This window comes from Carica papaya, chromosome 4 (genome assembly GCF_054855325.1).
Source record: "Carica papaya isolate Zhongbai chromosome 4, ASM5485532v1, whole genome shotgun sequence".
NCBI lineage: Eukaryota > Viridiplantae > Streptophyta > Magnoliopsida > Brassicales > Caricaceae > Carica > Carica papaya.
The window spans coordinates 1,767,014-1,788,956 of record NC_142312.1 but is presented as its reverse complement, the minus strand read 5'-3'; the positions used below and the strand labels follow the sequence as shown (position 1 = coordinate 1,788,956).

Genomic DNA, 21,943 nt, shown 5'->3' with positions numbered 1-21,943 from the left:
AGAGGTGGATCGGATCTCTTACAGGGACGATTGGCTAACTAGGGGGTTCGGAGGCTGGAAAAATATATATTCCATGAGATGGAAATAGCAGAAGCAAGATATGGAAGTCGCATTAGCGGAGAGGAAGACGCTGTATCGAAGAAGTAAAGAGTGAACTGCTGACGTAGATGATGATGGATTAATGACGTGCAAATGAAAAAATAAAAAAGAATTTGTTCTGTTAATGATATTTTATTAAAGTTTAGTTTGGATAGAAATTAATAATAAAGAATATTAAAACTTTTTATAACAAAATTTTTATACTTCCTTCCAAAAGTAATAATATATTTTCCTCTCTTTTCTAAAAATTAATATACTATTATATGTTACTAAATATCTTTTCAATTTCTACACGTAATAAAATAATTGAATTGAATTTAGATCAAATAATTCGTTCAAAATTTTTTTAAAAAAAATTCAAACCTGCTATGAATTAAGGACGGATTAGGATTCAAATCAAGTTTTAGATTTGATAAAACCTGCCCATTATCAAAAATAAGTTTCTGCATAATTCAACTTCTTAATTCATAAAGATAGCAAATTCTTGTTTTACCCAGATAATTTAACTTTATTACAGTTTAAAATCTGTAGTTTACACAAAATTATCAATGTCTGTTAATCTCATTTTGTTTAGTTTTGCAATATGTTTAGATGGAGTGAAGTTCTTTGTTCCAATATTTAGGTGGAAGACAGATGATGATGATGGGCAGATTGTCTATGAAACATTTATTCCATTTGAAATTTGAGGGACCAACAGTTGGTCCCATGGTTTTAAGAGGACAGGAGTCGAGTCAATGGTATGGTCCGTGGCTAGGACCCCAGATGGGGCAGGAATGGGCTAATCAACTCAAGTGGGGGCTGTGCTGGGTGGCCAGGCCACAAGGGTGCCTCCTGTCTGGACTCCAGGAAACTCCATTCCAATCTGCTTCACTCATCTCAATTATGCTCATCTCTTACTCATCTGAAAAAACCTCTGTCACATTATAGCCCAACATTTAATCAATTACAATATGTATTTTTGGAACTTTATGTGTATTTCTCCCCAACTAACTTATATGTATATATACAATTATGTTCATTTCTTTGAAGCTATCTTACCCATCTGAAAAAAAACTTGTCACATTATGGCCCAACATTTAGTCAATTATCAATATGTATTTTGGAACTTTATATGTATTTCTCCGCAACTAACTTTTATGTATATTATATATATATATATATATATATAGATCATAAAGGAAGTTTCATCTCCATATTGATCATTATACGACCCCACAGATTTTGGGTTCCAGCCAGTAAAATATCAATCCTTATAATTGTATTGAAACATCAGTTTCAGCTGTCATTTCTTTCCAATAATGCAAATAAAACCAACAAGTATAAGACAACTGAAAAATAAGAATAAAAGAAAATAATAAAAGGGTATTAATTAGTTGCTTCAGATTCACAAACTATAGAGAGATTACTGAGAAATCGAAGATCAGTCAGAACGGGCCAACGCATATTCTCGATTGCTTTAACCCAAGTCCCTAATCCGAAAATTCTAAAAATTCATACACTAAAACGTCTTGAAACAAAGACAAAACAACCAAATTGGATCAAACAAAGTTACAACAAAGCCTCTTGTTTGGTCTCTGACTTTCTGATTGTTCAGCATCACATAGATGGGATGGAGGAGCTGGCTAACGAAGAGCCAAGCACGTCATCGCAGAGGCTGGCCCCCTCATTGCCTTTCTTGTTCTCAGCTATTGAGCTGCTCCCTGAGCTGCTGTTTGAGAGAGAGCCAAATGCTGACTTCTGCAAGACACCAGTTGGCGAAGAGCCTAACTGTGGACTGCCATCCCAGCCTTCGCTAATCAGGTTAAGTGCTGCTGATGAGTTCTTGATTGTAGCCAAACTGTTGCTGGTGCTGGTTAAGACCTCTCCCAAAGGACCTCCCATTGAACTTCCCCAAGAGATCGGTGGCACCATGTTATTTCGCTTTTTGCTCAGCTCACCAATGTTGCTGTTCAGCCTCAAACCCATTTGTATTGCTGGATCTAATTCGCGAGATAACCTAAGTGGTGAGAGGGCAAGTTTCTCTTGCGTGGGGGAGGATGTAGATGATGAAAACTCCGAAGATGGCATAGGGATTGACATCGAGAGCTGGGTCCAGTCCGATTTTAGCTCTTCATGCCAAGTAATAACAGAATGATTAGATTGATCTTTTGGCCAGTCATCCATAAATTGGTGAAACGGATGTTGTTCTTGCGTTTCTTGATCTCCGAAGTCAAGGTATGACACATAGTTTTTTGAGCTCATGTAACCGCTCCTTTGCGAAGGGTTAAGGAGGGAATCCGACGAAACAAGCCCAAACTCTGAGTGAGATGATTCTTCCAACAGGATGTCTTGTTTTTGAATGCTAAAAGCAGTGTTGTTAGATTTCCCATTGATCGCGGAAGACAAAGTTGATAGATCGCACGGATCTTGTACTCTGCCAAACAGATTCTATATTATTTACGAAAACGACAACTTACCGATGTCGAACAACAACAAAATGAATTTAATAAACCAAGATATGGTTTCTAATTAGGAAAATGGATCAAGATAAGCTGTGATCTTGCGGAATTATGAAAAGAAAATTGAAATACAAAAAATGTACCGATGATCATAATTTCCCAGACATGGAATCCAAAGTTTCAAGTTCTACAGGACCAGTCACCATCACCAAAGCGATGAGAGAAAAATAATGGGGTCCTACTTCAAAGTAAAGGAAAAGGAAAGAAAACAAAGCTATGCAAACAAACAATAATAAGAGATTAATCATAATGCAAACGAAAAAAAAAACAATGTGATTTTTCACCTGTTGATGAGAGAGTCAGCAGAAGGATTGGGCCGATTGGCCACGACAGGCTTCAAATTCTTGAGTTGGTGCTGCGAGATTGCAAGACTGTTGGGTGCGCCGCTACTGGGTACTATCGCCGATGTTGATGACATGGAAGAAGTCATCGGCGGCACCACTGCCAACTTTGAATTGGCAGCAGGACCAGTTGCTGCATGGCCGATCTGGCCTTCCACAGGCTTTCTTGAACGATGGCGGCCCCTGTTTATGTGCCTTTCGCAGTACTTCTGATCGGCAACCGCGTCTCTGGAGCACCGCCATTTCTTCCCATCAGTTCGTCGGCACCGCCCTGGCTCAGGGTCCGTGCTGCCGGAGAAACCCAGATGGAAAGACCCCCATCCCACTGCGTCCATTTTTTTTAAAGTAACAAAATTAAACTTAAAAACGATCATGATCATAGAATAATTAATTATAAAGATACACAAGGCAAAAAAGAACAGAAAAGAGGAAAAAAAATGAGAGAGAATTTAGCATCAAATTTCAAAACCCAGTTTCACTTTACAGCAGAAAATTCACTTTTACATTTGGGTATATCCTGCTTGTGGAAAAAAACTTTGAGATTACACTGTACAGAAGCACCGATGTGAAGACATGATTGGATAAAAAAAGAATAAGGAAAAACAAAAGAGACAAACCCAGAAAAAGTTAGGAGCTTACAGGAATTTGAAGACAAGGATCCAGCAGAGGAGCCGGTCAAGCTAAATGGGTAAAGGGACTTTTTGAGAGACATGAGCAAATTCGAGGGTACAGGCACATTTGCTGTGATGTACTTGTAGATCAAGGCTTGATGTTCTAATTCAATCCACTGAGATGGACTGAATGGGCCTCTGCCTCCAGCAAAATGCCCGTGCATGGTCGCATTCAAGCTTCCAGAAACATAACCTGAAAGTAACAGAGAAAAAGAAAACACTTGACTTTAATATTCATGGAAGCGGAGCATATACGCTGGAGACTTTCTTCAGTTTTGACCAAATGGAAAAGAGAAAAAACTCAAAAGAGGAAGGAAAGAAAAGTAAAGAAACAGAACCAAACAGGTCTTATATGGTATAGACTATAGTCCACAGATTTTCTTTCCTAATCCTTACTGTAGCAGCAAATTTTGACAACATTACACCGAGAAAATCGGCATAAGTGTGTATGAGAGTGGAAAATAAAAATAAAAGGAAAAATAAAATAAATAATCCTTTTCATGACAAGACCCAATAGTCCTCAAAATTACATTTCAACAAATTTTCCCCGTGAAAAGACAATCACACAGAAGATTGAAACGAGAAGCATAACAAGAATGTGGCTAACTAAATTCGTTCCTCCCCGAACTCAGATAGATTCCTTCAATACCCATCTCTCTAAGTCAAGCATCAAATAACACTCATCAAATTTGACTAAATCCGAACCACGCAAAGATCGACAACACAGACCTGCATTTCTAGCATAACCAGATGCAGTAGCAGCAGTAGGCTGGTGGTATGGAGGAGTATTCTGCGAGCTTCTCTGCAGCAACATTCCGCAATCTCTAGTCAGAAATGGAACTTCAGATTGTGCGGAAGAGAAGCTCAGCATATGCCCTTGTTGGCTGGATGTATCAGCAGCGACGGCGGAATTAGTATTAGATCTCAAGAGAGGAGAAGTTGTTGCCAGGTGCAACGGCATTGTCTTAGCGACTTTGGAGGTCCTCCAGTCATCTTCGCCGGGCCTAGATCTCTCTTGCCTGACAAACCCAGATCCGAGAACGTTGTGATTTGTGTCGGGGGCCGGCGGCGGTTGAGATGAAGCGCCGGCGCTCTCAGGACCCACCAGACCCTCCAACCCGAGAACACCGAAATCCATAGCGGAGACAAGAACAATCTAAAAATAGTCTTCAAAAAGCATGAGTTCATGACAAGGAACATAAAGTTGAAGCCTTGAGCATGAGTATGAAGAAGAAGAAGAAGCAGAAGAAGAAAGAGAAAGAAGGGGGCATCTTAAAGAAAGGTTTGGTTTTGTACTGTTTGGAATTTGATTTTAAAGGAGCGATTTTTAAGAATAGCTAAAATAATTGGAGAGAGAGTGAGAAAGGGAAAGAGAAAGAGGAGTTGAAACTGAGGGGGGAGAACAGACAAGGCTAGGAGACGACGACTACTTCTACTCCCAAACCAAACACGGTCTACATCTCGAACATGCTAGCACATATATACGCACACACACACACACACACACATATATATATATACCCATGTTTTTTTTTCCAAAGTGAAAAATAAATTAAATAAATTTAGTGGTCTTTTTTTTTTTTTCTGTTTTGCGGAAATCACGAGGTTAAAATTAAAAATATTTTCAGCTTGTTGGATTTTGTTTTTATTTGAGAGCCTTCCTCTTTCTTTATGGAAAATTTATAAAGATACTATTTTCTTGCCAAATTTGTCTTTCTACTTCAAAAAATAAATAATAATAATAATAATAGACCAGTAAAAATGACAACAGCGAAAATTAAAAAATACATTTTTTTTCATTTTAATATTTAATAAAAAATTAAAATATATGTTTTTATTAATCTTAAATTTCTTTTTTATTTAAAAATTTGTTATTTGGAATTTGGTAACGTAATGCAGGATTGTAAGAGATAAAGAGGAGTTAGAAACACAGATTGTTTGTCCTGTTGCACAAAACAAAACCATGTTGGGTTTGTTAAACGGCGTCGCTCCCGGTTTCCCGTCCGCTCTATCAGTCTCTCTCCTCCATACGTTATCATTTAGCATTTATGAACATTTGTCCCCAATATATATATATATATATTTGGTAAATTGCACTAAAGTATTTGAAATTGGGTGGAATTATAATGAGATCTATAAATGTTAAATTATGAAATTCAATCATTACTTTATAAATATGTGTGTCAATTCAGCATAATTCAATAGCATATATTATTGTTGGTTAAATTGACTCATAAAAGTTTATATAATATGTTTTTATTTACAAATTATTAATTTGAATAATAAAAATTTAGTAGAAAATTACTGAGAAACTTTATAAGTTTTATAAAACAATAATGATTTGGTTAAAAGAAAAAGAAAAAGAAAACCCCCAAAAAACACCACTTCCGACCTTGTCAAATCAAAATAAAAAAAAACATGAAAAAATAATATATATATATATATATAAAGGTGGTTAGTTAAGAATGATTTAAAGATACTGGTGTTCCGAATAAAAAATTATATAAATTTTTAAAACATTATTAAATTATTTTTAATAAAAAATTATATAATATTTAATGAGAATAAATGTGAAAATATTGTTTAAAAATAAAAATTATATATTTAATGAAAATAACTTTTAAAATTTTAAATATAAAGTTTTAATAAATTTTGGTTTTTTAAAACAAGATTATGACTTCAATTTTTTTATTTTAATTGTTTTAATTTTTATCATTTTAATTATTAAAAGTATTCTTAAAATGCAAAAGTTAAAAAAAAAAAAACACCTATAAATTTATAAAAATATAATATGAGGTATAGATTGGATACGGTTGAATAATTTCCAAAGTAAATTTAATTAACCGAAATTTTAAATATGATAATTAAACCAACTAATTCAATAAACCAAAAAAAGGCGGTCCATCGTTGGAAATGAACGAGACTTTTAAACTCCTTTTCTACCATTCCCGCGACATCAAAATTCACGGCATCTCCCATCACATCTAAATATTATTATTATTATTATTGGTTTTATCATTTTCAATAATTTAGTATCTAATTAAGGTTGTTTATCGTTTTATTTTAAATGATTAAATTTTATATGACATTAATTGTTTTTAACCCTAAGTTCATCCGCATACATGATAAAACAATAATAATACTTTTAAGTATTTAATTTTCATTATTTTAATACAAATTATTATGTGATTTGCATACATGACATTTTAATATTTTCTATAATATTTTTAAGAAAATATTTTTCACATTCAAATTTTTCATGAAGAATTTTATTTTATTGTGTTTAACTAAATGATATAGTTTAATATATAAATAAAATATACATAATTTTAGTATATTAATTATTTTTTATTCTTTTATATTTATATTATTATTTTTACATAAATTAAACGATTATGTATGTTTAATTATAAATTAATCACATACGGGTGGTCTACTTAATTTGCATATATCTAATAGCATACGCGTCTTCTTCTCTTTCTGTATAAATATTTGAATAACATTATAATTTCTCATATCACATATTGGTAGTGCTATACAAAAAAGTAGTATTTTAAATTTTTTTAAAAAAATCAAAACATAAAAAATTAATACTTTTGAGCAAAAAAATCGAATATGTAATAAGTTTGTTGTAAAGAATCAAAACCTTTGATAAAATAAATTTGAATTAAAGATGCGAAAGCGTATAATAACATTAGGGTTTACATTTCTTACATATAAATTAGAATGTCCAATAAGATTACAGAAATGTCTCTTTCATAGTGGTTCATAAAAAATGAAATAAACGTATGAAAATAGTAAATAAATGTTGTATGAAGGTTAATCTCCACTAGTTATTGATAGGATCCGGGAGACACCTTCTCACAGTCCTCTTGCTGATTAGGATATGAATATTGATATTATTGATTTGAAATTGTTAATATGGGTGAAGTATACTAGTCCAATAATAATATCACACTATTCATTGGTACATAAACTGAAGGTTAGTAAAAAATATAATATTTTAAAAATTGACCTATAAAGACAATAATTATAACATTATGATTTCTTATACAAGTGAGTAAGAACAACAAATTTCTTTTTTATCTACTTACTGGTACCTCTGGGGGTCCATAGGGATGTTCCTCTACGCGTGAACCCAATATATAAATTTGTCAATTAACCACCCGTCCCCATACCCCGTCCAGTATAAGTGCCAAAAATATCATATCTCAATACCTCGTTTAGTATGAGGATGAATCATACCGTCTTCATATCGTGTCTGGTATGAATGCCAAAAATACAATCTCTCGATACCCCATTCGGTATGAGATAACGTTTACGGTAGGGTTCCTTATATACCTAGTCCATCCACCATCTCTCAGGATATCCATTAAGACAACCATTTACTAATTCACATAATCAAGCAATTTTTCATTTGTATATTAATTTCACATTTCACGAATCAACCATAAATCACGCAAAAAAACCCATATATGCATTAAAAAAACACAAAAAATTATTTAACTACTTTAATATATTATCATGTATTTAAGGCTGTACAAGTAAATAATCAGTTTAATAAGACAAATAAATAAATAATTGATTCTAGCTCCATTAGTGATGTGTAATTATTCCCAAAAAATTTTAACTTTCACAAAATATCATATTATTGATTATTAACCTTCAATTTTATAACAGGGAATAGGGTGAAAGATTCTTATTCGAATTTGTATTCGAAATACCGTACTTTCTACCGCACCTCCTGGTGGTCCCCGAATTTCTTGAATTTTTATGTGAAGATTAGACACATTTCACATACCTAAAAAAATACTTCAAAAACTCAAAATCGGTGTTAAAAATCTTTTTTGACCAATTTTAGGATCTCGGCACGACGGTGCTGCCGTGCTCCGATGACAGTACTACCGCTTGCGATGGTAGTTTGCCTCGGCCAGGCCGTTTTCGGCCGGTTTAGGCCAATTTCAACCAACTTTACATGTATTACTGCGAAAAAATATGTTAGGGAGCCTCGGTTGACCAAAAAAATCAAGAAACTAAAACTTATCGGTGGATTGTATTCGGGTGCGGCGGCTCCGTCGGCTTTCATTCACGGCTGGAATTTCTCTTTTAGTCAACCTATAGAAAACAAAACGATGAACACAACGATAAAAAAATACACGAAACAGAAACTAGGAAGGGCTCATTAGAGGAGGTTGCGGGTTTTGGGCCGCAGCGGTCCCGTTGTGCTTCGCCCATGGTTTTCAGCTCACCTATCGTTCGTTTTGTTCCGATATGGCCACATGGGTGCTTAGAATCAAATTTTGAGTGGGTAGGAGAATACTTTTACCTTTTTTGGTGATCAGAAGTAGCTCCGGTGCGGTGGTGGTCAGCAGTTGGCTTCTTTCTCCAGCATCTGGTCCTTCTTCTCCAACCGGGGGGGAGGGGGGCTAGCAGCTAGGGTTATGGTTTTGTGTGATGCAAAATATTTATATTCATCCCACATTAATCTGAACCACTCATCATCGATCTCGTCCGTCTGATCATGCCATTAATTTTGACGATAGGGTACTTGTTCTTGATAGTAACATTGTTTAATCCATTGTAATTAATACACAATCATAATGTCCAATTCCATTTCCTTGTAAATGTGACTCTGGCACCCTAAGGAGATACATTATACCGGATAAACCCACTGTCCTATAATTCATTGATTTGTTTCCTCAATTCTTCCATATCAATACGGTTCATGCGGTAAGAAGCCACCAAGATAGGCTGGGTGTCAGGCTGGAGATCTTTGGCGAACTCAACTTTCCTGTCCACCAGCAGTTTAAGTAGTTCGTTAGGAAACACATTAGAGACAGATTGCCAAAATCTCTTAAATGCAGACTTCTTTCTTAGATTTGCCTAATATAGAGAAGATAAGATAGTTAAAACCCTATAAAATGAGGAAATTACATTTAAAAATTTCATTAACTTATAAACACCTCTTCATTAAGAGAGTTGAATATAAATTTATTGTGGAAGTAATCTACGGTGGTGTGGTACGGTGCTAACCAGTCAATCTCCAGGATTACATCAAATTCCCCCATGTCAATCTCTACAAGATCCACACTTAATTTTCTATTTGCTATGTCTATGATACAAGCTTTATATATAACATCTCCTAGTAGTGTCATATTTACAGGAGTTGACACAAACAACATAGAAATAAGTCTTTATGGTGATACATTTAAGCTTTGTGTAAAAGTGTGTAAGATAAACGAATGTGAAGCACCAGTATCAATCAAAATATGTGCAAGGTGATTACAGATTGTGTATGTATCTTGTATCATGTCCGAGTTAGCTTCAGCATCCTGTTGAGTGAGGTTGTAAGCTCTGTCCTAGATAAGAGGTTTAATCTGATTCTGGTTGGCGGGTACTCTCTCGCGTAGTATTGGGTACTCACGTATATGCAGCAGGTATTATTGATATGATGACAAGGTCGATCCCCATTATCCTTATCACAGTGCTGGTAAGTCCTACTGCATCCTGTTACAGGAGTCTAAAGAGGAGTCTAAGTCACTGACCTAAACCTCTTATTCTGCTGATCTGGTGCAGTGAGTGCTGGTCTAGGTTATGAAACTAGGGGTATGAGATTCTCTATTACTGGAGGAAAGATACGAAAGTTCCACTCCAGTAACTGTGTCTTGGCCAGAACGGCTGAGTAGGTACTGATCTCAAATACGTACAGCTGCTGTCTGATCTCAGGGTGGATACCCCATTCGAACTTCCTTGCATTCTTGCTTTCATTCATCATGCTCTCAGGGGAATACCGGTCCAACTCTATGAACCTTTGGACATACTTCGAGACAGTCATCTTACCTTGGACTAGGTGTGCAAACTTCATCTCATTAAAATACCGGAGGTACTTTGCATAAAGGCCATTGGGAACTGTTCCCAAGTGACTGAAACTAGCAGGATGGCTTGCTTGAGCTGCCACCAGTGGCCTGCCTCTTCGACAAACATGTAGGTGACAAATATAACCTTCTGTTCGGGAACCATCCCAAGAGTCGCAAAGACCTTCTCTATCTCAGTTAACCATAACTCAGCCTCTTCAAAAGAGGATGCTCCTGCAAAGGTAGATGAGTTTAGTCTATTGTATCTCTCAATGTATTTTGGATCCATCGTGGATGGAACTGAGTCCTGTGGAAGAAGAATTGGATCGTACCGGGGAGGGACCGAGTGGCCCGGTGGTAGTACCAGATGATATGGTAGAGGCACCGAGTTGTACTGTAGCGATACCATATGTTACAATGGAGACACCGAATTATATTGTGGTGGTGTCAGATAGTACGGTGGAGGAGCAGAGTTGTACTGGGGTGGCTCCGAATCTTCCCGTTGCAAGGGTGGCTCAAATTGTGGCAGCGTAGGAGGGTCAGGCAGCTCCCTCCTTTCCTCTCGACCCTGCTGGGTAGAGATGAGTCTCTCCAACATCTCAAAGAGTTGATCAACATCCTCTCGAAGTGTGCCATCCCAGGCTACTCGGTTTAGTGAATGTCTTCCTCTCCTCATTCTTGTACATGTTTTTCACAAGAAAAGATTGAGTGATAATTTTGTATTTAGTGTTTTTAAGACTTTATGTAAGGAATGGTTTTGAAGAACGCGACTCTAATACCAATTATAAAGACCTAAAATTTTGGATAAAATAAATTTAAATTAAATATGCAGAAACGTATAATAACGTTAGGGTTTACATTTTTTACACATAAATTATAATTTCCAATAGGGTTACAGAAATGTCCATTTCATAGTGGTTTATAAAAAAATAAAAAAATATATGAAAATAGTAAATAAATATTGTAGGGAAGTTAACCTCTACTAGCTCTTGATAGAATTCGGGGGACACCTACTCACAACCCTATTGCTGATTAAGATATAAATCTTAATCTTTTTGATCTGAAATGGTTAATAGGGGTGAGTTACATTAGCCCAATAAAAATATCACACTATTCGCCAATACGAAAATTAAAAGTTGATAAAAAAAAAACATAAAATGCCTAATGAAACTCTTAATTTAAGTAAGTTCATTTATCATAAAAAAAATTATTTATTGCATACTTATAGTTAGGAGATTTTAAAAATCAACCTATAAAGACAATAACTTAAATAACATTATAATTTCTTATACAAGTGAGTAAAAACAACAAATTTTCTTTTTATCTACTTACTGGTACTTGCAGGGATTCATAGGGATATCCCTTTATGTGTGAATCCAATATCTAAACTTGTCAATTAACTGGCCGTCTACATATCTCATTTAGTATGAGCATCAAAAGTGTCATCCCTCGATACCTCATACGGTACGAGGATGAATCGAGCCGTCTCCATACCCTATCCGGTATGAGTGCCAAAAATACAATCGCTCGATACCCCGTCCGGTATGAGGTAATGTTCACGATAGGTTCTCTATGTACCCGGTCCGTTCACCATCTCCTAAGATATCTAATAAGACAACCATTTGTTAATTCACATAATTTAACAATTTTTTGTTTGTATATTAATTTTACATTTCACAAATCAACCGTAAATCACGTAAAAATAAATGATATATGCATCAAGAAAACACAACTGAATCATTTAACTATTTGAATATATTATCATGTATTTAAGGCTGTACAAGTAAATAATCAATTAAACAGAACAAATAAATAATTAACTAGTTTTGACTCTATTAGTGACCTGTAATTATTCTCAAAATTTTTTAAATTTCACAAAATACTATATATTGATTATTAAGCTTCAATTCCAAAACAGAGAATAAGATGAGAGATTCTTACTCGAATCGATGTCCGAAACACCGTACTTTCTACCGCGCCTCTGGCGGTTCTCAGATTTTTTGAATTTTTATATGGAGATTAAACATGCTTTACATAACTAAAAAATACCCCAAAAACTCAAAATCGGTCTTAAAAATCCTTTCTGGCCAATTTCGGGATTCTGGTACGGTGGCGGCACTGTGTTCCAGTGGTTTGCCTCGGCCTTGTCATTTTCGGCCGACTTTACACGTATCATTGCGAAAAAACACGTTAGGAAGCCTTAGTTGGCCAAAAAAATTAGGAAAGTAAAACTTACCGGTTCCGGGTGCAGCGGCTCTGTCAGTTCTCATTCGCTACTGAGATTCCTCCTTCGGTCAGCCTACAGAAAACAGAATGGTAAACACAAATGAGAAAAAATTGTACGAAACGGAAACTAGGAAGGAGCTCATTGGAGGAGGTTTCAGGTTTTGGCTGTGGTGGCTCCGCTGGGTTTTGCTTGCAGTTTTCGGCTCACCTACCATTCGTTTTGCACGTCATGGGAAATATGGCTACAAGGGTACTCAGAATCGAATTGCACGTCATGGGAAATATTTATACCTATTATGCGTTAATTCGAGTCGTCCATCGCGATCGATCTTGTTCATTCGATTGCGCATAAGGAAGAAACGAATTTGTACCATTCATCGCATTTGATCTCGATCGTTTGATCACGTCTAAGGGGAAAACGGATATGAACCATCTATGTGCACGGGATCGATCCTTGGCCGACCGATCGCAGGGCACGCGGATCGTTAGCATGGCTTCTCGCGTGGCACCGATGTCAGCGTGCCATGCCACGCGGTGCGCTCTGGTTCGTTAATGTTGTTGACTGGATGATTCTATGTGATCGAACTTTTTGTATTTATACTTTGACCCCCTTATTTCTAATTTTTCTTTCAAAAACACCCATAAAACTCAAATTTTCACAACTTTTTTTCAAAATTATTTTCAATCTCATCTCTAATTTATTTTTTTTAAATATAAAAAAATTAAATTAAATTAAATTATAAAATATTCTTTTTTTATACATTTTGAAATTGCTAAGATTTATCTCGAATAAATTTCCGGACTCGAATATTACATTTGTTATTTTATATATGATACTAAATTTTACTTCGTACCCACTTCAGTAGCGAATGATATATTATGTTTGAATTATATTTGATATTATATTTAATTTTATTTATTTAATAAATATAATGATATAATTCATTTAAAAATATAATTTTATAAAAAAAAATTATACATTTTGTATGTTTAATCTCAACAAAAGTATAAAAAAATATAGTATATATTGAGCATTGAGATATGACAATAATAAGTTTGAGATTTTATGAATTTTATTTACTTATTTTTTTAAAAAATTATTTTTCAACTCATATTGGAACTTCTATTTTCTATGAAATCCAACATCTACTACTTCAATCTTTAATCTTTAAGGTAGAATATATCAAATTTTAGCCTTTTGTTTTGATCCTACATTTTTGTTATGCTTTTTAACAATGATTAATATGTTTTATACTCTTGGTGATTTAACTTAATTTTGGTGAGATTTTCACTTATCTTTGTTCTCTTTCCCATATTTATGATAGTTTTATTGAGTAAATTTATTAAAAAAATAAAAATAAAAATTGTGCATATAAATATTAGTATTATTATAAGCTTAGAATTAACACATTGACTGTAACATATTACAAAACTTTACATTATTTTTAAATTTTGTATTTTTTAATTCCTTCAAACTTTTTCTAATATTATTTATTTATTTTATAAATTATGTTACACAAATATTTATCCAATAAATTTGAGAAATATAAAAACTATTTATTTATTAGTACGCAATTGATTCTCGGAATATATTTTGCTGGATGGACAAAGATATCGTGTTGGTAAATAATAGCGGGGGCATTTTGGGGATTTGGAATTGTAAATATATTTTATTTTCCATCGGAGCTTATTAATTTTTGTACCAAGAGGATCCTTTTCTTGGATATCCTACGGCTTTGTAATTGTAGCTAGGGGGGCCAGACGCCTACCCACGTGATCATATTGTCTGGAAGATATTTATACCTATATAAAGTATAAAATATTGTTTATATAATTCTATAATTATTATAACTCTTAAGTAATTTTAAAAATGATACCCAACATTTATTTTATTTTCCAGAGTGAGAATTTTATGTTAAATTTGATTATAATTATAATTACACGCAATATCTGTCCAAAATATTTAAAATATTAAACAATGTTATCCTTATTAAACTACTCGAAGTTCTTGAAAAGTAAATTATTGAACCACTCAAAATTGATACATAATTTTATCACATTGATAAACGTACCCATATATAAATATATATATTAAATAACGTAGCATATAAATAATAAACTAGCATTTAAAGGAAATAAATTAAAAACCCATAAAGGAACTTAAAGTAAATAATTTTGAAAAAAATTATAACAACCAAAATTTAAATTATATCATGTCATAGAGTCATCTGCCATCATCAATTTTGGATATGCCATTTCCATTTCCATTTTTAGAAATATATTAATATTAATTAGCTAAATGAACCTTTTTCCCCCCCCAACAAAAAGAAAAAAAGAGCTGAGTGGGAGATATTCAGTCGTGAATTCCTGATATAGCACGTTAAGAATGATTAATGTTCAAAATTAATTTTTTATTAATAAGTATATTTATTTTTAGGCATCGAATTTGAGTAAAAATATATGGGGAAATTAGAATTTAATTTTTTAGAAATTAAAATTTATAAACCGAGGTACTTACGGAGTGACATATTGATTTACCTTACGATTTCTACCTATCAAATTCGACCACGTAGGCTTCTCAAAGCATCCACAATCCAAGTAATATCCAACGCAACGTACGCCGTACGCGTGTCCTCTCTGCTTTATTCTCGGTGTTTTTTGTTTTTGTTTTTTTTTTAAATTTTTTGGGCTCGCTTGGGTTGGGCTGAAGAAAAAAAAAAAAAAAAAAAAAAGACGGGAGTGGTCAAAGCGGGCAGGTTGACCCGTCGTTTCATTGATGCGATGACACGTAGACAGCGATCACGTGATGTACTCACGTGACATTAACAACTCTCCTGATTGTTTTAAATAAAATGTGATTTAATCCATTTAAAAGTACTAGCATTAAAAAGCTAATTTTAATGGCTTATAAATTAATTAATGTATTTATTGTGGTTATTATACGGAAAAGGCTTCGAAGAGATTAATGGGGGAAAGAAGCGAAGTGGATTGTAGTTAAGTGTCCACGAACCCAAGCATGTCCCCTACTACTTGGCCGTGGGGGGGACCTCTCACGCTCACAACCTACTTTCTCACTAATTCACCACGTGCCCTACCCCACATTAATTAACAATAAAGCTACCCTGCCGCTATAATTATACTAAAAAATCTTAATTATTTATTACCTATTATTTACAATAGATAAAATTTATTATTAAATTTATAGCATAATTTATTTAATATTTACCTTAATTGGAAACCATTTGCAAAATATTTAATAGTACGTGTCAAGCGTATCAAATGGGGTTGGGCCCGACGAACAAACTGCATGGGGATGCCTTGTCGTTTAATCATGTTTGCTTGTCCATTCGAAGATTAGATAACCTGGTGTCATCAATTATTATTATTATTATTTATAATATGAGTAATACCCACAAATTTATGCTCATAGTTATATTATGTAGCTAAATGTATATTTATTTATAAAGAGAAGAGAGAAAGATCGAAACCCATGAAAGGATGCGTTGCCCATCCAGCAAGCATTCGAGTCTTTCTGTTCAATCCACATTGTGTTCAAGATGCTCCAACCGAGCAATCCATGGACTTCTCAGTTCGTACTCAATTTGCTTTAAATTTTTTTTTTAAAAAAATATAATTCATAAAAATATATAAGCAATATAATAAAATGGCCACCCAATTTGAAATTTTTATGTCATTTCATGTGTATATTTCTTTCTCCAACTTTATTTTAATTTTTCTAAGATAAAATCTTTTCATAAATAAGAGATTCAATTTGATTTCTTGTGATTTAATATTTTTCAGTTTTAGAACTTTACGATTTTTCCTTTAATAAATAATTCACTAACTTGTTATTTAGTTTTTTTTAATGATGTTTGAATCACAAGATAATCAATTATAAAAAAAAAATCACAAAATTTAAAATAAAAAAATCTCAAATTATAATAAGTTAGTATAAAAATATGACAATAGTATATTAAGTACTTGTATAATATGGGTTGTACCTAATAATGTTGAATTCATATATATGCATGATGGGTGACAATAAATTTATCATTGTACAAAAAATTGGGGATTGCACCATCAAAGTTAAATTGATTCAAAGAGGTAATTTGTAGAGTCTTGTGTAGTAATTTTTTGGAAAATAATCTTGCATCCTCAACTTCATATTCTCCGGCAAACATAAGTTCCATTGCTTTATAAACATTAAGCATGGCAGTGGAGAAACTCTAACAATTAACTTCAATGTGGTTCAGAAGTTTTTCCTCATTTAAGAACCAACAGAACATTCCTATAAGTACACAGATATTTATTGGTAAAAGTTTATTTCTTACCATTATTTTAAATGTTCAGTTATAATAAATATAACATACGTAATGATACGTCTTACCCTTGCATCCGTAGTATTCTAAATGTTAACGAGTTCTTGTATAGTTGCATTGCGACTAAACTCATTGTCGTTATTGTAAATGCTCAAAACTTAAAAAAAATGAATATGTATTGTAATAGTGGAAGCAATTAAGAGTTTAAAGTTTATATTCATTACACAATGAATCAGGATGTCCAATAGGGGTACGAGAATATCTCTTTGAAGAAGTTTCAATAACCAAATAAATAAATAAAAGAAAACACAATTAAAGATCCTATAGAGTTAACCTCCGCTGGGCGACTCTGATGGGATGCGGGAGACAACTTTTATTCGTAACCTTCTTATTGTTTAGGATTTAGATGTTGGTCTTACTGATATGAAATGGTTAAATAAGGGGGAATGAACTACACTAATCCAGTAAGAATATCACGTTTAACACTGATACGGAAAATCAAAGGTTGGTAAAAATCTTAAAACAACCAATGGAGCCATTATCTCTTTTTAAATAAATTCATTTAACATAAAAATCGTTATTTTCATACTTACCCCTTACGAGTTTCCAAAATTGACCTAATGAAGATAATAATCAGGATAACATTTTATTACACGTTTAAATGACAATAACAGTAAATTTACCTTCTTACCCACATACCAGTACCTCTAGGGGTCCACAGGGATAACTTCCTACGCGTGGACCCAATATCCAATTTATCAATTAACCAACCATCCTCATACCTCATCCGGTAATGGACGCCAAACATACTACTACCTCAATACCCATCCGATATGAGAATGATCTATATCTCCCAACCTCTTTCGATATAGGACGTTTCAGTCCCATTCAACTGAGATAATGTCCATGGTAGGATTTTTCATATGTACCGGTTTCGTACACCCTTCCCTAGGGTACCCGATGAGCTTTTCATACGTATATCAACATCATCAACCAATCACCAATTACATGCCAACATTTCATATTTATATATCAACAGTAAGTCATGCAGATAAACAATACGTAAAAAAAAATGTGATTATGAAATTTGCTTCGGATCAATCAATAGGTGAGAATAATCAGCCAAATAATCAATGGACAAGACAGTAATTTAAATCAATAAATATAACAATTTAGGTAGTATAGAAATAAAAAGATAACACAGCTAGGACAAATATACATTGACCGATTACCAGCTCTACTAATGACTTGTATTCAATTAATTAGGAATTTTTAATATTTATAAAATACATAGTAATTCATTATTATATTTTAATTTACTGTAACTAGAAAAAATGGTGAGAGATTCTTACCCAGGATCAGTGTTCGAAACACCGTCTTTTTCATTGCACCCTTTGGCAGTTCTCAAGTTTTTTGGATTTTTTTTCTTGCGAAAATAAAAAAATACTCGTTACGTATTCTAAAATACCCTAAAAAGGCCAAAATGAGTTTTTTTTTTGATTTTTTTCGACCGATTTAGGGTTTCGGCATAGCGGCGCCACTGTTTCTCAGCTTGGTTATTTTTGGCTACTTTTATAACACTCGGGCCCGAAAATTGGCCAAGGATAATTTTACAAATTATGAAATATATATAATTAAAAAATTTTTATTTTATTTTAATTTGATTGAAATTTTGAAAAAAAATGAATTAGGGATGAAATTGAAAATAATTTTAGGAATAATGGGTAAAATTTGAATCCATTCTTAGTTGTTGGATTTCACTTATTTGAAGAATTAATCTGAGCTGCACGATCTGATCAAATCCAGTTGTTTGATCGTGCCTGAAGAGGAAACGGATCTGGGTCATTCGTACACGAGGGATGTGATCTGGGGCATTGGATATGCTGGCACGCAGATCGCCCACGTGGCAGACATGTGGACATGGAGACTGGCTATGCTGCTGACGTGGCGGTTCACATGACTAAAATTTTGTTAATTTTATTTTTACTTCAATTTTTCAGATTTCTTTACAAATACATCCTCTTTTATTACTATTTTGGTTCTGATTTTCGAAAATATTTTTAAATGCATATAAACCCTAATTTTATTTAAAAATTTACAAAAAAATTAAAAATTAAATTATTTTAATTTATTATTTTATTAATATTAAATTATTTCGGACTAAATTTTCGGACTCGAATGTTACAGTTATAATTACATTTGATTCTTTATTCTTGTAATTCCTACTTTTTCCCCACATCCAAAATTAAGCATGTAAATTAATTTAATTACTATACACCCTCAAAGTCCATATATGTATAGAAATTATTATTTTAACAACATTTGAATTTAAGGTAAAAAAAATAAATAAGAAATGTTTTTATTACTCAATTAGTTTACCTGTAAACTTAGTTTTAAAATTCTTTCAATCTCACATTTGAAATGCTCAGTTAATCCAAATATTTGTAATTGATTAACCATGCATAGGTTTATCAACTCGTTGTCCATTGGATGAACAGGTGGCACTGCAATTTCCCAACAGTAACCCATGGAAAACACAATTAACGATTTAAATCTACTATACAACCAATGAATTAAGCTTACTTCCATAATCAGAAGAATTTCGAAGAAGAGATTTCAAGTAGGCTAAACTCTTCTTATTCCCAGTAAGCATAAAAACTTTTGCGGTGGCTGCGGGTGATTAGAATAAAGATCCATCGTTACTTAACCAAGTCTTTTTTATTAATTTCATATGTCCAGGGCAATGCTTCCTAGTATGATAATAGAGGATAATCATACTGCTCGCATTCATCTAATTTCTCAATGTAAATTATTACTAAAAAAGTTATATGTACTCAACATTTGTGTGTATATATATATATTTATATATACAGTATAATGAAATGCATGAGAACCTGTCGATAATTTGTTGTAATTTATAGATCATCTCCATTATTAACACACTGAATTTACTAGTAAAAGCAAGAGTCAGACTAATTGAATGTGTAATTTCGATAATTCCAGGAAAAATAATGGCAAACCAACGAGGATAGTACCTCTCATAAATTTTCCCAATAAGCTTCTCTGCATTTTTCTCTATGTAAACCAACCTTGCAAATATTGATCAATTATATTATATAAAATTATAATTCAGTTATAATGTGTACATGTCTTTCTATAAATATACGTAGATGAACTTAGATGTGTGTATATATATATATACCTTTCCAGACATTAGATTTGCCAGTATTCCATTTATGGAGTGCAAGAATGCAGGCAAGAGTTACAGTAAAAGACTCAACGGCGGGGTTTCCATGAGTATCTCGCTCGCCCCAAAACCCTTCTTCTGTCTTGTTGTTGAGCACCCAATTCAAACAACCAGGAAACATGGGTTGAGCCGGTTCACTATCTCCATGGTCAGGGTCTTCAATCATGGCTAACCATGCAGTGTCATAAGCAGAAGCTGCAATGAACCGTTGAGGATTCTCCGTCAAGTCTTGCAACATTTCTTCTTTCACCTCTTTAACCAGCGCCTCCATACCCCTAAAAAGGTTTGAAGATATCTCCGCAGTCGACATGATTTGCCCAAAGATTGTGATGCAATATTATTCTTGTGTGTGTGTGTGTGTGTATATATATATACTTATAATAGGAGTGTTTAGCTAGTATATCTACATCGTCTAGATTCAGTATAGATTTATATATACAGTGAGAAAAAAATGTGAATATAATGATACGAAAACATGAATTCACTGTCCTTAATTACTACTAAGATTTTCTTTTTTGATCAAAATCACTACTTAGATATTTAATAAAAAGGCATTTTTTTATTTAGCATTAGTAAAGAAAACAAAAATAATAATGGTGATTATTTAAAAAATTTTAACGGCCAATTAGGAAGTCCGATATAGAAAAAAATTCTATTAGTAGACTAAAAATTTATATCATAATTTTTATCATTTAACGTAAAAATTACAATATATAGTATAATTAGTATGTAATATTTCTAAAGTTTCGTATTTAATTTATTTAAAATTAATATAATTATAAGTCACAAGATAAATAGTGGCTCTTTTATCATGTCTAAATATTCACACAGGCACTACATGGGGGCGATAGGGATGGAACACAAGCTTACAAAGCTGCTGACGTGGTGGTGGGGTCCACTTTGGAAATATTACGCGTTTTAAATATAACGTTTCTAGTTATGTGTCACAAATGATATCTACCCATTTAAGAAATATTGCTACTTTATGCTACAATACAAGTAGATGTCAAGAATCTGGACTTGGTTTGTGAAGAAATAAACGAAAAAGGAAATATTTGAAGAAGAATAGGAAATATGTACAAAAATTACAGAGAAATTTGAATTTTAAATTTGATTTATATTGATTTTGGATATTTCACAATTACAACATTTTTTTTTTATGAACCACATGTCTCACTAATATAAAAATTGATAGTATTCCATTTGTTGACGGCTACATAAAGTCCCTAATGAGCTCTTTATTGTTTTTCTATAACATTCACGACTTATATCTATGAAAAAAGATTTAAAAAGAGAATACAAAATCTTGTAGTTGCAAAAAATTAGAGGTACAAGAAGAGAAATCAGATACTTCAATAATGATTAGGGTTGATTGAACTGAGAATAAGTAAAGGAGAGTTGTATTGATTTGAGAATAAATTTAGAGAGGCTGTCAACTGGGATTTTTATTATAAAAGAGAGAAAATAGAGTTTTATTTTGGAAGAAGAAAAGAGAACCAACTACTTGAGGTGTTGATGACAGAAAAAGGAAAGAAAAACGATTTAAGTTGAGAGACAAAAAGGTTAGGGGAAGAAGATAGAAATGGGGGAAAAAGTCATACTGTTGGATATCATCTATTAAGAGCTTAAGCCTAACTTAAAAATAAATAAAGGAAGAATGACCTTTATAGTCTCCTTAACTCTACTAT

The 21,943-nt window shown here is 33.0% G+C and overlaps 1 protein-coding gene and 1 pseudogene across 1 annotated transcript; both read right to left on the bottom strand.

The window, feature by feature from the left end:
- Positions 1-1,441: 1,441 nt before the first annotated feature.
- Positions 1,442-5,080, bottom strand: GRF1 (growth-regulating factor 1). The gene is made up of 4 exons (XM_022034825.2): positions 4,339-5,080; positions 3,578-3,802; positions 2,882-3,263; positions 1,442-2,512 (listed from the first exon to the last, which is right to left on the bottom strand). The coding sequence occupies exons 1-4, from the start codon at positions 4,745-4,747 to the stop codon at positions 1,696-1,698; spliced, it is 1,833 nt and encodes a 610-aa protein (XP_021890517.2). The 5' UTR covers positions 4,748-5,080; the 3' UTR covers positions 1,442-1,695.
- A 7,642-nt stretch (positions 5,081-12,722) lies between these two features.
- Positions 12,723-20,738, bottom strand: LOC110809064 (S-linalool synthase-like; annotated as a pseudogene).
- Between the last annotated feature and the right edge of the window lie 1,205 nt (positions 20,739-21,943).

Bases quoted from the DNA above. Each gene is read 5' to 3' on its own strand.
- GRF1 (XM_022034825.2), bottom strand. From the start codon at position 4,747: ATGGATTTCGGTGTTCTCGGGTTGGAGGGTCTGGTGGGTCCTGAGAGC. The intron at 3,803-4,338 runs GTCTGTGTTGTC...TGTTACTTTCAG, and splicing joins TGGTTATGCTAGAAATGCAG to GTTATGTTTCTGGAAGCTTG. The intron at 2,513-2,881 runs GTGAAAAATCAC...TCTGTTTGGCAG, and splicing joins GCTGACTCTCTCATCAACAG to AGTACAAGATCCGTGCGATC.